The 17,234-nt window shown below is 40.0% G+C and overlaps 1 protein-coding gene across 1 annotated transcript in view; it reads right to left on the bottom strand.

The window, feature by feature from the left end:
* The window catches only part of LOC110467008 (AN1-type zinc finger protein 4-like), a 29,554-nt gene that overhangs the window by 3,692 nt on the left and 8,628 nt on the right, over positions 1-17,234 (bottom strand). The window contains exons 2-5 of the mRNA XM_021523866.1: positions 11,222-11,365; positions 9,795-9,984; positions 7,088-7,229; positions 4,781-5,833 (exon numbers count right to left, since the gene is read on the bottom strand). Coding sequence (XP_021379541.1) covers positions 4,781-5,833; positions 7,088-7,229; positions 9,795-9,984; positions 11,222-11,365 — 1,529 coding nt within the window. The remainder of the gene's footprint in view (positions 1-4,780; positions 5,834-7,087; positions 7,230-9,794; positions 9,985-11,221; positions 11,366-17,234) is intronic.

Genomic DNA, 17,234 nt, shown 5'->3' with positions numbered 1-17,234 from the left:
TTTTTCCCCCCCCCCCCCCCCCCCAAAATTTCCTAAAAATTTAGATTATTACTGCATCATTCATGTATTTATTCTCATGCATCTTTCAAATGTGTTTCAATTTGTAAAAGTCATTTTAAAAAGTTCTTGCTGGGGATATCTTTTGAAAAAGTCATGATGTCAAAGTTAGGCACAACCAGAATGACGTATACTATGGTCTGTTTTCACTCTATATTTTTGGTTAAGGTGTTCAGAGAATGAGTCCCTGTCCAAATACTGTTTCATAAATAAGAAGGATGGAACATCAGCTACATACAAGAAATCTTCTGATTGTATTTACTTTTTACTAAAGCCTTTATCCACTTTTCTTTTATCACATTCTAAATAGTTTGACTGTTGAAACAGACTAGTTCATTTATTTAACTATAGGATGGACAATCATCAGACACAGTGGTCTGATATTATTTTTTGGCGAGCCTTGGAATTTTAATGCCAGTACAAATATACCAATCCATTAAATTCCAAAATACATATAACAGTTCTTCATCATATAGTTATAGCATAAAAGGACCTTGCTGTGGGTTCAAGCATGCATTGGCCAACCTAAATCATTAATATTACATTCTTAATGGCCAGCTTCAACTCTAATAAAAAAAACTATTTATTTATATGTATTTACAAAACACGGAACTTAATATTCAAGTTGATTAATTTGTTAATTTTCATTTAAACTTGTGTTGACCGACCCCCTAAATTTTACGATTTAGGAAACAATAGAATTGTCTTAATAACTTCACGAATACAGTATAATATTCTGTAATCTGATCTATCCAATGGCTCTATATACAATACATTTTTTCTGCAATCTCATGATCGTGTCCTGAGGTGACCCTCTCCTGGAATCTTACCAACTGTCTGTATTACCCTGAGATAGGATATAGGACAAGAACCAACGCTGATGATAGGAATGGACAATTGGTTTAAAATCAGGATCGATATTTCGGTTTGTAATTGGAAGTAGTAAACCAATCAATTGCATGATCAGTTTATCTAGGGATTGAATCTGGATTTTACCAATATTAATGAAAATATAAAAGTAAGAGGGAAAATATACTTCCACACCTCACGATTGGCCGTAGAGAAGTGTCATCTTTGTCCTTGAAATTGAGGTTTTTGAAGTAAGACCAATTTTCATGATGTTATACTTACCATAACTTTAGTATGCATAAACAATACCTACACCCATCTTTGTAGCCCAAAAACAAGATTCAAATATCCAGACCTCCCTACCGTCACCTTACCAATATCTTGACGACAGAACGACGGCGTGATTTTTCATCCTCAAACCCCTTTTATGGAGCCTAAAGGCAGCAAGGATGAGGAGGCAAGGGGAGGAATACAGCGTGGGACTCCATAAAGTTATGGTAGGTATTACATCATGAAAATTGGTTTTACTTCAAAAACTTCAATTTCATTTCAGTAATTATTGTATTACCATAACTTTAGTATGCAAATTCGTCTTACCTTAGTGGGAGTTTCGAATCCAGTCAGACCAGGCTGACGGAGCAAACTCGAGACATGCTCAAGGTAGGGAAAAGGTTCAAGGAAACCCCCAAAAAACGCCCCAAAAGTAGTTAAGAAATGGAATACCTCCCCGTGCAATTAGCAGGTGTACCACCGAGGTGCCTGATAGCATACTAGTTAAAATCACTGAATTACTGTGGAGGCAGTCTGTAACCACCACCAGTCCATGGGAACACAATCCATCGGAATGAGAAGCCAAGGACCGGAGATAAAAATCTGTGAAAGTTGTCAGTCCACACCAGAAATCTGAGTTACCATACTTGATGACCCGACAGATACACATGTACACCTAGACACTGACTGGGAGGAGATATCCTGCTGACTCTGCTTAATGGGCAAAAACAAACGAGATCGAAGACCCCGCCCCCCCTGATTTTATCGAGGTAAAACCTAAGCGCCCCACAGGACCAGAGCTACATTTCCCACTCCTCAGACCCAATAAAGGCAGTCAAAGACGGAATCTGAATGGGATCGGGCGTGAAGCCAGGAACCAGGTGCCCGCATCAGCGATTCAAGCACCAGTGACAAATCCCGCATCAGCGATTCAAGCACCAGTGGCAAATCCACTGCGGAGCCAGCTGCCGGACCTTAGGCCTGTCCTATCCAATCACTCTAGCTAATCAAGGCAGAAAGAGAGGAGAACGAGCCTACCTTCAGCCTACCATGAACTGTATGATAACCATCGAGTGCAAGGGGCAAGATTGCGGTCCCTAAACAGCCAAAGAAGGAAGTTCCGATCACCTGGACAGTAGCCTTGATCGGATCAACCTTCTTGACGACACACCAATCAAAGTAAATCATCAATCGTGACTGCTAGACAGCAAATGAGGAAGACCTAATCGATCGAACGATGCGGTCAGACACTTCCCTAGAAAAGCCCGTCTGAGCGAGGCCTCCTGAGATAGCTTCTATTGCTGAAGGTGGAGGATCTACGGACAAGAGTGCATCGTCCTGGACCGAGGCTGGTGAAGGAGGTTCACTCTGAGAGCGGGAGCCAGTGGCTCTTCCTACAGAAGCGACAAAAGCTCTGGAAACCAAGGCTGCCTCTTGGCCATAGGGGCGCTATCAGGAGGAGGGAACACTGATGCTCCCGAAACTTCTGCAGCACCCTGCCCACCAGGTTGAAGGCGGGAATGCATATGCATGGATAAGTCCACGCAGGAAAAGCCAAGGGGTTAAACCCATATCCCGGAGGATAAGGGAAAGGTCACGCGGGATGGAAGTGAACCTAGAACTGGTCAAACTGGCCTGCCTGAGACTGGGACTGGCCACCATGCCCAAAAGGCGAAGGTGGACTGCCACTCCCTACAGGTGGAAACCCGGACATGCCGCAACTTAAAACCATCCACAGGCTGGTTAGGTTGGCCCAGGGTTTATTGCCCGCAGGCACCTGTATACCCTTAGCCTGGGGAAAACAGAGGCCCCCCCCCGTCTAGCAAACCCAACACCTGGGCGGAGACCCCTTCAGGTTGCCAGCCGAATGAAACTCCGGGCTGGACCTTAAAGGACCGGGTCCCGGTAACTGACCAGGAGGGAAAGCCTGACCAGCATTGGTCCCTTGGTGAGGTGATCATGAGCTGCCCGTCACTAATCCCGTTAGACACAGACAATCCTGAAAAAAAGTCTGTAGTCACACCAGGACCTGAACCCGAAAGAACAGGCCCGGCACAAAGACTGTCCCCGATGACAGCACCACCTGGCATGCCGGGATCACCGACGGAGTTCATATAACATGTCTACACCATATGTAGTTTATATAACCTAGCCAGCATGTATACACTACATGTAGTTTATATACCTAGCCAGCATGTATACACTACATGTAGTTTATATAACCTAGCCAGCATGTATATGCTACATGTAGTTTATATACAAGAGGCCCAATGGGCCTGCATCGCTCACCTGTTATTAATCTAACACTTGTAATCTTAAGATTTCATAAGAACCTATTAAAAGATTTAAACATATGACGCCTCTGACCTTGATTGTTGAACAAGGACATTAGGTTGAAAGTGGATCAAGGTCATTCATTTGAACTTACATGGTAGTCCTTCATCCCAGCATGCTACAGGCCTTATTCAGTACCCTGGCCCTTTTGGTTATTGAGAAGAAGTTGTTAAAAGATTTTACTACATTTGACCCTGTGACCTTGAAAGTCGGTCAAGGTCATTCAGTTGAACAAACTTGATAGTCCTTCATCCCAGCATGCTACAGGCCCAATATCAGTACCCTGGGCCATTTGGTAATTGAGATGAAGTTGTTTTAAGATTTAAGACATCTGACCCCAGTGACCTTGAAAGTGGGTCAAGGTCATTTATTTGAACAAACTTGGTAGCCCTTCATCCCAGTATGCTACAGGCCCAATATCAGTACACTGAGCCATTTGGTTATTGAGAAGAAGTTGTTTGAAGATTTTAACATATTTAACCCCTTGTGACCTTGAAAGTGGGTCAAGGACATTTATTTGAACAAAGTTGGTAGTCCTTCACCCCAGCATGCTACAGGCCAAATATCATCTTCCTAGGCCTTTTGGTTATTGAGAAGAATTTGTTTTAAGCAAAAAAGTTGACGCCGGACAGACGGACGACGGACGGACGACGGATGCCGCACCATAACATAAGCTCACTTGCCCTTCGGGCAGGTAAGCTAATAACCTGGCCAGCATGTATACACGTCATGTAGTTTATATATAACCTAGACAGCATGTATACACTACATGTAGTTTATATAACCTAGCCAGCATGTATACTAATATAACCTAGCCAGCATGTTTACACTACATGTAGTTTATATAATCAGCTTGCCAGTATGTATACACTACATGTAGTTTATATAACCTAGCCAGCATGTATACTTATATAACCTAGCCAGCATGTATACACTACATGTAGTTTATATAATCAGCTAGCCAGGATGTATACACAACATGTAGTTTATATAATCAGCTAGTCAGCATGTACAACTCAAGTTATTACTTCAAACTTTGTCAGGAGTTATCAGAAGTTAATCCATATTTAAATTATGAAAACACAATATATTTTGTGGAATTCTAAAATCTGAACATAGCATTGCCAGTTCATGACATATGCTTTCTAATTAAAGTTCATAAAATTAAAATTAAGTAATATTTGTGCTATTTAGATTCCTGCATAGGACTGAAAGTCACACCATTCTACGTCTGGAACAAAGTTACCAGACAAACACTGAGTAAACCTACCACTAGCCGCCCCTCAGGGGTGGTGATTCTTCCGTCGGGTAAGGCTGGACTACCAAATGTGTAATTAGACAGACGAGACTTACTACCACTGGGCACAAAGTTACCAATATTTCCTATTCGTGATGAGCCAATTTTTTCTAGTGAGGCTTGTCTTAAAAGTCCAGACATGGCACGTGCCTCACTCGTACTTAAACTTTCTAGCGTTATTTCTTTCCGTCTCTCCAATCCCTTGTACCGTGACGATGTAGTTGGTCGACCGAATGTCTCTTGTAAACTCTCAAGAGTTAAGTCCCTTGATGATGTTGTTGGTCTACCTAACACTTCCTTCAGACTTTCTATGGTGAGATCACCTCCTTTAAGTTTCTGCTTGTTCTTAGAGGATGTGGGTGGCCTGAGACTATCTTTGAAACTTTCCATTGCAAGGTCCTTCATTTTGCTACTTGTGATCGGTCTAGAGCTACATTCTTGTGCATTTCCCACATGACCGAGGCGCTGAAGGTCCTTGGTCTCCGCCCCTAAGTAATCACTCTTTTGACTTTCATGTGATATGGAACTAGAGGCTGCTAGATCTGAGAGTTTTGGACTACTTTCCTTTGGAGGAGAAGAAAGTGATCGGTCTTTCTCATCGCACTTAGCTGCCTCCAGCGAGTCAATTTTAGTTTTCCTAGCGGTGTTATGTTCACTACTAGTACCAATGTCCTCTTTAACACTTTCTAAAGTCCGGCTTAGCTTGGTTCCACCTTCTGCACTGTCTAAATGTCTCATGCTATGAGGTGACTTGGAGTTGGTGCTGTTGATGTCTATGGTGGATATATCATTATCAGACGACTTGATGGAGGCAAAACTATCCTTGCCTCCTATTGAGGCGAGACTGAGGCGCTCCTCTGGAGAAAAGGGTGAGGCCAGCGTGTGCCCCACTGGGGGAAGGCACGACTTTCGGTTGAGGTGGTGACCAACTGGGAGGTTCCTTCCAGAACTTGGAAGCTGTCGATATCGCGTGGCTGCCCTTCCAGTCGAGTGGCCAGATGTTGGAGGATGGGGTTTCTTTCTTGGCTGTGAAAAACAGAATAATTTTGTTTGGATAAAACAAGGTTTGAAATGAAAAGTGTAGTTAATCACCTGGCATGATAAATTGGTAATGTGAAACCCCTTGAAAAATCCCAGATAATTTCCTACAGCCTCAAGTCAATTTGTAGTTCGAATTTTTCTGACGTTTTATAGACTTTTTTTGTTATGTTACAGAGGGCCGGAGTTCTGACGTTAATCGACGACAGACCAGTATGAAAAAAGTCGATAAAACATCAGAACGATTTGATGTATTTGGTGATTTTTTTAAGCGATACATACAGTGAGACTCATTTAACGAAACTTCAACGACAAAAATCAGACTTATGTTTGCTATACCCAAGGAAGAAATTTATGCACATAGCCAGCTGTGACAATGGTAATATTATCTTGGGAGGAAAATTGAATCCACACAAAATAGAAAGACTGCATGGTTTGTATTGAATTTGCTCTCCTTTTGGTACAGGCCTCGTCCAACCCTTGAATACTGATGGTTACACCAGGGAAATGACAGTGTTTATTTTACCATGATGATATCAGTATCTGTCAGAAACTTTGGATTAACAGTGCGTGATAAGCAAGCCCCCAGGGATTTACATAAAATAGGTTAAGCAGCCTAATGTTAGCCATACCATGTGCAAGGACATCGATACATCCAATTCCGTGGGGTTACTGTTTATTATTTTCAGTATTCAAAACTATTGATTCTTGCCTTGGCCTACTACCCTTACTTAAACACAGGCTCATAACTGGTAATATTTCTTACCACGGAAAGTTTTGTTCAAAATTATTTTTTGTTCCTGTATAAATAGCTTAACCCTTTTAACACTGTAGACTCATCCAGATCGATGCATGGAAGAGTTTATTAAAGTTACATAGGGGGTGAGCTTTGTACCTTTTTTGTAAGAGTGAGTTTTATTATTCTGTCAGCTTGGTACCTTTTTTGTAAGAGTAAGTTTTATCATTCTGTCAGCTTTTGTACCTGTTTTGTAAGAGTAAGTTTTATCATTCCGTCAGCTTTTGTACCTTTTTTGTAAGAGTAAGTTTTATCATTCCGTCAGCTTTGTACCTTTTTTGTAAGAGTGAGTTTTATCATTCTGTCAGCTTTGTACCTTTTTTGTAAGAGTGAGTTTTATCATTCCGTCAGCTTTGTACCTTTTTTGTAAGAGTAAGTTTTATCATTCCGTCAGCTTTTGTATCTTTTTTGTAAGAGTGAGTTTTATCATTCTGTCAGCTTTGTACCTTTTTTGTAAGAGTGAGTTTTTCCATCTTGCCACGCAGCTGCTTCATCTTTTCCTTGAGTTGTTCATTCTCCTCAAGTTTCTCCTTTGGAGGGACGTCATCTTCTTCCTCCTCGTCATTGAAGTTGTACATTGAAGCACCACTGTGACACACAATTGACAACTGTCAGTATGAATTCACTATCACGGCCAAATTATCTATATAGATATAAAACAATAGGCCCAGAGGGCCTGTATCGCTCACCTGGATAATATTACATAAAATCTCTGTGTATACAATATTCAGTCCCCTTTGCCCAATGCAAGGATGCTCCAGGCCAAATGTGGATGAAATCTCTCATATGGTACAGAGGAAGAAGGATTTTGAAGACTTATACCTCGAGTTCCCCTATTGGGCCCCTCAACTCTGCACCCAGAGGGGCCGCATCCTCAGATTATACAAAACTTAATCACTTTTGCCCAAGGATGCTCCAGGTCAAATGTGGATAAAACCTCTGCAATAGTACAGAAGGAGAAGGATTCTAACGATTTTAACATCAAATTCCCCTTTTGAGCCCCGCCCCTCTGCATCTAGAGAGGCCACAGTGCAGAGGGGCCATACCCAACTTTTATACAAAATAATGTCCTCTCTGTAGAAGGAGGCTCCAGGCCAAATTTGGATAAAATCCCTCCAATGGTACAGAAGGAGATGCAATTTTAAGATTTAAACCTCAAATTCCCCTTTTGAGCCCCCCGCCCCCACCCCCCTGCACTCGAAGGGGCCACATGTACACCGTTTATGCAATCTTGGCCAAAGGATGCTCTTGACCAAATTAGGATAAAATCCCTTTACTCCTATGGTAGGAGAAGAATTTCAAAGGTTTTACCTCTATTTCTCCTTTTGGGCCCTGCCCCTCTGCCCCCCAGATGGCCACACCCACGGTTTATACAATTAAATGCCCTTGGCCTAAGGGTGCTCCAGGCCAAATTTAGTCAAAATCTTCTTGGCTGTTCAGGGCTAGTAGTGTTTTAAAGAAAAAGTTGACAGACGGATTGACAACGGACGCTGCACCATTGCATAAGATCACCAGTCCTTCAGACCAGGTGAGCTAAAAGTTAAGCTACATGATTTGGTTTTTGTATTCTCCGACTTGTAATTGATAGACTGAAATTGGTACCATTTTACATTTATTTTGTAGAGCTTACCGAACAGAACAATTAAACCACATCTGCGCAATGTGTTAACCTAAACCTATAAAAGTTTATTTCAAACAAACTGATATCTTTATACAAAACAAACTGATATCCCATTTTGGTGAGCTTTTTTGAAATTTCCCGTCGTGTCATGCCATTATTGGTAACTACGACGTACACAATGTAAATGTAAATATCTTTATACCAAACAAACTGATTCACTTAGAATTCTACATAAATTATATTTCAAGAAACATATATATATATACAAATATAAACTTTATTTATTTTACAACAATTATGAAACAAGCTATTTCAACTTATATTAATCGCTTTTGTTAGCCCGGATGTTAGCGTGTGGGGGTCTTAATGTGGGAGGAAACCGGAGTACCCGGAGAAAACCCACATAGTCGGGAACGAACCCCAGCCGCCTTGGTGAAAGACAAGTGTGCTATCCACTGCACCACCCGGCCAGAAACATATATTGTATGTTCAGTAGCGGATACCCTGGTAATAACAAGATTTCACCTGGAGCATGTTGAATGTGCAATTTACTGGATATACTTTTTATTTTCAGCTTTGCCAGCTATCTTATTTTACAATATTTCTTGTTTTAATAACAAACTTTGATGAATATATTGCTAAATGACTTGAATTTTTCAATAAGTGTAAAGGAGAAAAATCTTATATTATTGTACATGCACCTATGACTTAACTCAATTTTGATTATGATAAATAGTAAATATGGGGCAGTAAGGATATGTTAAAACAATTGCTATGACTTGTGATTAAGACTAGTTCCAGGTCACACCTGGACACACAATAAATACAGCCAACATAATAAACGTATTATATATAAGAGGATCTAGTATACAGCTGGTACTTGACCTTCAGACACCTCTCACCATGCATGCAACTACCGACGTTTGCTGAACTTATCTACACCGTCTATATGCTGAAGAAGTGAGAGAAATTGAAGGGTATTTCATTATAACCTGATGCTGTCTGCGAGTTGTAGAGATTACCCTATTTTTTGTCTCAAAATAAGCAAAATGTTTGCAGCAGACTGTAATTTGACATATTCCTACATGTGTAACCGACTATCTTAGGACCCAACCTCTGAAAAAGGCTTGTACTATCACTGTTATAGTCTATAGTTGGGACTCAAAAACAGGCAAAATATCAATTTATTACATTATTCCTGATGATATTTTGAAATTATCGCTGTGATTAAATTTTATATCTTTTCTGCAGTATTGAGATTTTTTTTTAAATATTCATGTGATGTTTTATATTAACCAATCAGAATGGAATTTTGTATTTACTGCATTAAGAGCCTCAGATTTTCTGTTTCAGCTGCAGAAGTAGTCAAGGTAGAACATATAGTTGTTTTTGTGTATATAGCAGAAAACTGTAGAATTGAGAAACTCTTCAAAATGGCGTGCAGCCTTGTTACTAAGCCTGAGGTTAATATGGCGCAAAGATTTAGTAATGTTATGCCAAAAGATTTGCTTTGCTTTTTAGCTTGTACCTACCTCAAGGACTCGGACAGCGGAGTAAGGGTCCCGTCACCTCGGTCTACCACACGAAAGAAGTTGAGCTGGTCCCCCTCACGGAACACGAGCAGGGTCACCTGACGATTCCCTGGGACTTTCTCCCAGATCTCGTCCCGGTTTGCTTCCACATACTCTGCCATTTCCCTGAGTGTTGGATCCTCCATAGGAACTGGAACAGATTTATTGTACATTTTTACAATCCCACCACTGGACTACTGTGCCTCCCATTGTGCCACTGGACCACCCCAAGCATGTTTCCAATTGTGCCACAGGATCACCCCAAACACGCTACCCATTGTGCCACCCGACCACCCCAAACACGCTACCCTTTGTGCCACCCGATCACCCCAAGCATGCTACCCATTGTGCCACGGGACCACCCCAAGCATGCTATCCATTAATAATAATAGTAAGAATAATAATAGTTTGAGGTTGTCTCAAAGCGGTTCACAAATTATTATCTGTGGTTATATTATAGGGCCTTTGCATCCAGCCAATATCTTTCTCAACTTCCTGGGGAGCATACAGCTGGTGTTGCCATTTCGGCGCTCACAGCTAGCATTCTACAATTCTAGCACTGCCCAACCACTTATTCATTTACAGCTGAGTAGACTGGAACAAGCGGAGTAAAGTATCTTGCTCAAAGATACAACACAGTGCTGTGCCATGACTTGGAACCCGCAACTCTGTGGTCACAAGCCCGGCGTCCTACCACTGGACTACTGTGCCTCCCATTGTGCCACTAGAACATTCCAAGCATGTTTCCTATTGTGCCACCTGACCAGCCCAAGCACGCTACCAATTATGCGACAAGACCAGCCCAAGCATGATACCTATTGTGCCACTGGACCACCCCAAGCATGTTTCACATTGTGCCACCTGACCACCCGAAGCATGCTACCCATTGTGCCACCGGACCACCCCAAGCAGGTGTCCCATTGTGCCACCAGACCAGCCCAAGTATGCTACCCATTGTGCCACTGGACCAGCCCAAGCACGTTCCCCATTGTGCCACTGGACCAGCCCAAGCATGCTACCCATTGTGCCACTGGACCACACCAAGCAGGTTTCCCATTGTGCCACCAGTCCACCTAAAGTGCATTTCCCATTGTGCCACCAGACCACCCCAAGTATGCTACCTATTGTGCCACTGGACCAGCCCAAGCATGCTACCCATTGTGCCACTGGACCAGCCCAAGCATGCTACCCATTGCGCCACTGGACCAGCCCAAGCATGCTACCCATTGCGCCACTGGACCACCCCAAGCATGCTACCCATTGCGCCACTGGACCACCCCAAGCATGTTGCCCATTGTGCCACCGGACCACCCCAAGCATGCTAACCATTGTGCCACAGGACCACCCAATAGTTGATGTTGTTGGTTGTGTAGTAGATAAGTACTTACTCCTGCGAGTATTGATGGGTCCGCCCCTCATGGCCAACACCAGTTTTAGGGTGGCCCCGTCGTTGATACTGTAGTCATGGAGACTGTACTCATCTTCTAGTTCCATGGACTGCCAGATGAGGTGCTGCTGCGCTATTGGGATACCTGTCAAGGGGAGACCACTCACTTTTAGGAGGGCAACAATTACGGAAAGCAACTCACAACAATATACTCTGTATTTACAGAGTGTGTTACTGTCTATACAATAACTCATACTTGTGGTCAACATACCATGATCATGACAATGCTAACATGTAAAGTATAGGGTTGATTGCATTAGGTAAATATACAATTAATGTATGATCACTCCGAGAAACAACATACTGGGGTACGGTACAATGTAACAATGAAACTCCGAAAATAAATGTTGTCGCCTTTCATTCAACACATGGTCACCAAGATAAATAAAAGTTTCCCAAGTTTGGTGACCACATGGTAATAATAACAATAATAATATGCAGCATTTGATATATATATAGCGCCCTATCTATCTAACATAAGCCACTCTAAAGCACTTTTACAGTACATAGATATACAATTAATACAATCAGCATATACATTAATCAATACAATTTTGAGGATTTCCCAGGAGCTGCCATATCAGGCGCTAACTACTAGTCCTATATGCCACCTGGCTAATACCTCCCTGGAGATGTAATGTGTTCTGTTTGTAGTGGGACCGTGCTTCCAACGCTATCTTTTATAGTGCCACCTCACTTGAATGCTACAGCACAGATACCGCAACATCCACCCCAGACCAATTCATACTCCATCTGGGTTGTTGGGAGTTGTGTGGGCAGGAGAAAAACACTTTCTCTCAATATTCCATGCATACCACGACTTCGGTGATCGAACCCCGGCCGCCTGCGTAGAAGGCCAGAGTGTTAACCACTCGACCAATCTGCCCATACAAACATACAGGGGTATGTGTATTTCTGTTATGAAAGTTATAAACAACAGTAGTAAGCCGACGTCATCATAAATTGTGGTGGAAACGGCTGAAATGTCACAAGATATCTACTGAATATGTCTGGTATATGCAGTCCGAAACTGAACACCAGTGTTTAAGTGTTAGCTGTTGTCAGATTACTGCTGTTTATATTACCATATATATATATTGTATGCTCCCCAAGTCTATCATAACATGTGACATACATAAAACTCAGGGGTCGACATTAACACTAGTCCGACAGTCCTGGACTAATAGATTTCAGTAGGGACTAGTGCATCACCTAACCTAACTGGTCCTTTAATATATGTGAAAAATATAATTATGAAATAAGAGAGTTTCTTTTTAAAATTTAGAAAACTGCTTAAAATAATATTTATTACATGATAATTGTCAAAATTTTCCTAAAACTTCAGCATATTTTTTAATGGCAGTAATTATCTAAAGTCCTCTACAATCGATTACTTTTGATGTTTTGTGCTGTAGATTGCGATGTTTCCTTATCAGGAAATCTTGGACTAGTTACATTGACGAAGGACTAGTAATTAATCTATTCAACTAGTCCTGTGGACTAGTTATATAATTACCAAGCAAAAAAAGGTTAGTGTCTAACCCTGAAAACTTGTTTGATTCCGTAGAAAAAGAGTATCTCAAAAATGGCTAACTATATTTGGTCCTTGTGTTGTTCTAAATATCATTGTATATAAACCATAATTTATGACGACCAAAGAAATTAAAGAATAGCTTTTTCTCTCTCTTAAGGTTAACTTATTCACCCCTGAACTTTCTGTGTGAGTTTCATAATGAACTATTCCAAGCTTTGAATTGGAACAGTTCAAATGTGTCTTCATGAGGGGTGAATGAGTTAATTTAACTATTTTAGAATTTTCACAATAAACAAAGCATTCCATATATACATATGAATTGTTTTAATCCAGGCAATCATGTTCGTGTTATTTTGTAAAAAATATCGATTTGAGTCGATTATTATTATACAATAATCTGCCTTGTGTGTTTAAACAAAATCAAAACATGCTGACCTTTATAATACACTGAAGATATAACAAGTGACTTGTGTCACATTTAAACTTGTACATACGTATACAGAGATACAATGTACGTACGTAATGTATATCCTCTATAGAACTGCAATGCCTTCATACAAGGAAATATGACACCAACACAAAGATCAATCTCAAATTCATAAATTAACAAAACTTTAAATACTCTTGTATGTACTACATGTGTATATATATATATGTATCTTTTGTACATGTACATGTGTATATATGGGGCAAAGAAGTAATTCCAACAGTGTGGACAAGTTTAGGTTGTCAAATTTTCGGAGCGATCCGCTCATTTTTCAAGACACAGTGAAAAAGAACAGTTACATGTACATATACATCATATTACAAGAAGATATAATTCAAATACTATAATTGAAAATATAGCTATTATATAAAACCAATAGTCCCCTCGGCTAAAGACAGCAATTAAGCTGAGAGCATCGCGGACAAGGAACGCTGATGTAGAGGACCTATTCTTGCGCAAGATGCACTATCATATAAAGTGAGTCAACGAGAGATATCAAAAACGCGGAACATGTGCATGTGGAAATCTGGCCCGGTAAATGTAAAAAACTCCAATTTGCTACGGAATGTCTCATCAGTCGCCTCTCAATACTGCGATGGATCTAACAGTCGCAGCAGGGGGTCCACACTTAGTCGCCTCTTATGATTTGCAGGAATATAAGATGTATATACATATATATACATGTGTATATAATAAAAAGGGATTAAATGTCCATGTGAAGGAAGTAAATATAGAAAAAATAAGATTAACGACCGACTAAAAAACTAGCTTCTTTTGAATATACCTGAAGAGCCCTGTGAAGGGTGAAAGCAGCTAGTTTTTTAGTCGGTCGTTAATCTTATATTTTCTACATATGTATATATATATATATGAATCTTTAACCGTGATCACATAGTAGTTTGTAATAAATCAGATCTACAATGTACATGTAGATGATCTAGCACAGGGTTTCGTACAATGACAGAATGTGAATATATTTTAATCTTTTTCATTACAATTATATATATCACATATTATTTACGATTATTCGTTAATATTACAATATGTACAATATATGTGTATTCATAACAGTAGTAAAATGATCCTTACAGACGAAGAATTAATTTTAAGTGAAACTAGAAATACGGTAAACCTTCGGATGGGTTGTATGTGTGGGCATTGCAGTACAGCTGTGACCGACAAAGCATAAATATATGTCACAGATTTTAGCGTTGATTCATTTTTTTTACATTGTTTGAAAAATACATCGTGCACGAGACAGCCAATTTCAACTTAGGCCCCCGACAATGTATAAATAACATGCGATCAGTACGAACTGATGTCACGCTGTCTGGCTGTACGCTAAGAAATCGCCCGTGTGTTGTCAAATACAGTGTTAACTAAGCATTATGATTATTTTATTGCGACCAGACATCCCTTAATTATTGCCAATCAAGGTATTACCTGTAAATGTGTGCCCTCACACCAGGTAGGGCAGGACACGATGTCGCGGTAGGAATCGGCCGCCCAGCCATGGTGAGTGACGTGATTAGCATTCATGTCAAAGCCCAGACAATCCACAGGTGTCCCAATTAGCGATGGGTAATTTTGAAGGTGTCAAATAAGTTTGNATTAAACGGACCATTCATTACGAAATAATATATACAATAGTTTCTGATTCAAATAAAACCTAACCACGCAGAGACTCAATATTTAGGTCTCTGATACAAGCTAGGTAGTCTTAACTTTTGTGTCACAAATGAAACGTGTACTGTTTCGGGGCCTACACAAGGGCCTCTGCTTCGCAATAACGATCATAATTATCACGAAATGAAGAAAGTTTAATGATCAATTAACATTGAATTAAATAATATACTATCATTTTACCCATTTATAAATGTGCCATTGTTCTATGCCAGGCCGTCGTTGTTACGTTTCGACCTTACATTGGATATATAGAGGTATACTCCAGTGAAGAAAATATGTCGGGTGTATGTTTGTGACTTGATTTGCACTTTGCCGAATTTTTTGCCGATAGTTCGAACTCACGCTTATTTTCTGAAGCATAATTTTGTATAATCCGAACAGGTTCATCAATATTTATTTAATTTTGTTCGAACTGACCGAAGGTTTACCGTATGTCAAAATGACATGAAAGTCACCCCATTTGTATATGATCATTTTCAGTATAATTAATCATTGACCAGCAGCCATCTGTTGTCACCTGGCATGGGCAGAACAGGTAATTGGAATAAAACGATGTTGTTTTCACTACAATAACTTTCAGAAAAGATTCAATCCTACTTACAGATAAATCTTTCACTCTATTTTTTTTTTTATCATAAAATACACGATTCAAAGTAGTTTTCTGATGGTCTGCAAATCTGACTGAATCGGACATCGATATGCCTATCGTAGAGTGTGTACGCTTTGTTAAAAGCAGTCACTCAAACAGGTCCGACGAGGACCGCCAACAGCCAAAATTCACAAGACATGAAAAACACAAAACAATTGTGATTTCAGCAATTCTTCTTTGAAAAGAAAAGATCGGAATATATTTGGCTGTTTTGAGCCCTTTAATATTTATTTTTCAAACTCAAATTTTAAATGCTGTCAGTAATTTCATAAACTGACTTATTTGATGAAGTGTTACATTTTGGGTACTCGACCAGCTTATTTATGTGTATGAAACAGACTATGAAATGATGCATCGCAAAATAAGTTTGAAACCTGGAATGTTGACCGACACCCTGAGACAAAATTCTGGATACCAGGGGTTGACACTAACTTTTAATAGGTGGTGGACCGCAGGTCGACCTGCTCTCTTGATCTGGTGGACCTGGTTAATTTCTGGTGGCCCTGAATAAGAGGGGGGTACGGGGGTCCTCCCCCGAAATTTTTTAAAAGCTAGATGCAAAATCCTGGCATCTGAGGGTTTTAAACAAATAATGAAGGTTTTTTAATTTTCTGTAAAATACTTGTTTTTTCTCCTTATTTTTTATTTTTTTCCATTTATGAACAAGTTTTAGTAAATGACACAGAAACATGAAACAATTTTCTCCTTGTTTATTATTTTTTACATAGCTCCCATCCAAAGGTGTTTGAAATTCTGACTGTAAATTGAGATAAAGATCATATGAAAAAATAAGGATAAAATAATATACTTTTTTATAGTATTATACCTTTTTTATATGATCTTTATCTCAATATACAGTCAGAATGTTAAAATCATTTGCCCCAACAGTAATCTTTACGTATTTTGTTGCACCTCTATTCAATCCTTCCTGGACCTTTCGGAAAGAGCTTCTGAGTGCAGCATACCTTACATTTCATTAAGTTTGTGTCAGTATTATTATTGAGCCATGTAAACGATTTTTCCATGACTCCTGAAAGGATATCATCCTTTTTGTTGCCCATACAAACTTTGTGTTGTTTTTGTTCTGTTGAAGTTTTTAACTTTTTTTTGCAAGTGGTTGTAAACCAAGCCATTTAAAAATCGCGACACAGGCGATACGGTACTAGTCTAGTACAGATACTAAGTGAATCGACGGACACGATCACCTAAACGATATACGCTAGAATACGATAGAAATTAAAACGTAACACGAAATTGTGAGGCTAAGTTTACCTTCATTTACCGGTTGACCACCGTGATCGGGACGTCATCGTCATTTTAGTGCTTACAATAGCGGCAAACTATACCCCAAGCGACTCAAACGCTGAAAGGATTCCGACTTACCGCAAGCGGATTCACGCACTTCACTCGTCCAAGAATGATAACGACAACTTTTAGCGGTTTAACAACACGAAAATACGATACATTTTTTAACCAGATGGGATTTTACGGCTCCCTGGCGAAGTAAATAAAGTCTTTATTAATATATTTCTGAACAAAATTCTCAAATATATATACACTTATCAAGTAATATGTGGTGGACCGGCGGTCTACCAGCT

The sequence above is a fragment of the Mizuhopecten yessoensis genome, unplaced genomic scaffold, assembly GCF_002113885.1.
Source record: "Mizuhopecten yessoensis strain PY_sf001 unplaced genomic scaffold, ASM211388v2 scaffold11153, whole genome shotgun sequence".
NCBI classification, from domain to species: Eukaryota; Metazoa; Mollusca; class Bivalvia; order Pectinida; family Pectinidae; genus Mizuhopecten; species Mizuhopecten yessoensis.
Note: the sequence above shows the minus strand (reverse complement) of the source record. Positions and strands in the feature narration are given on the sequence as shown.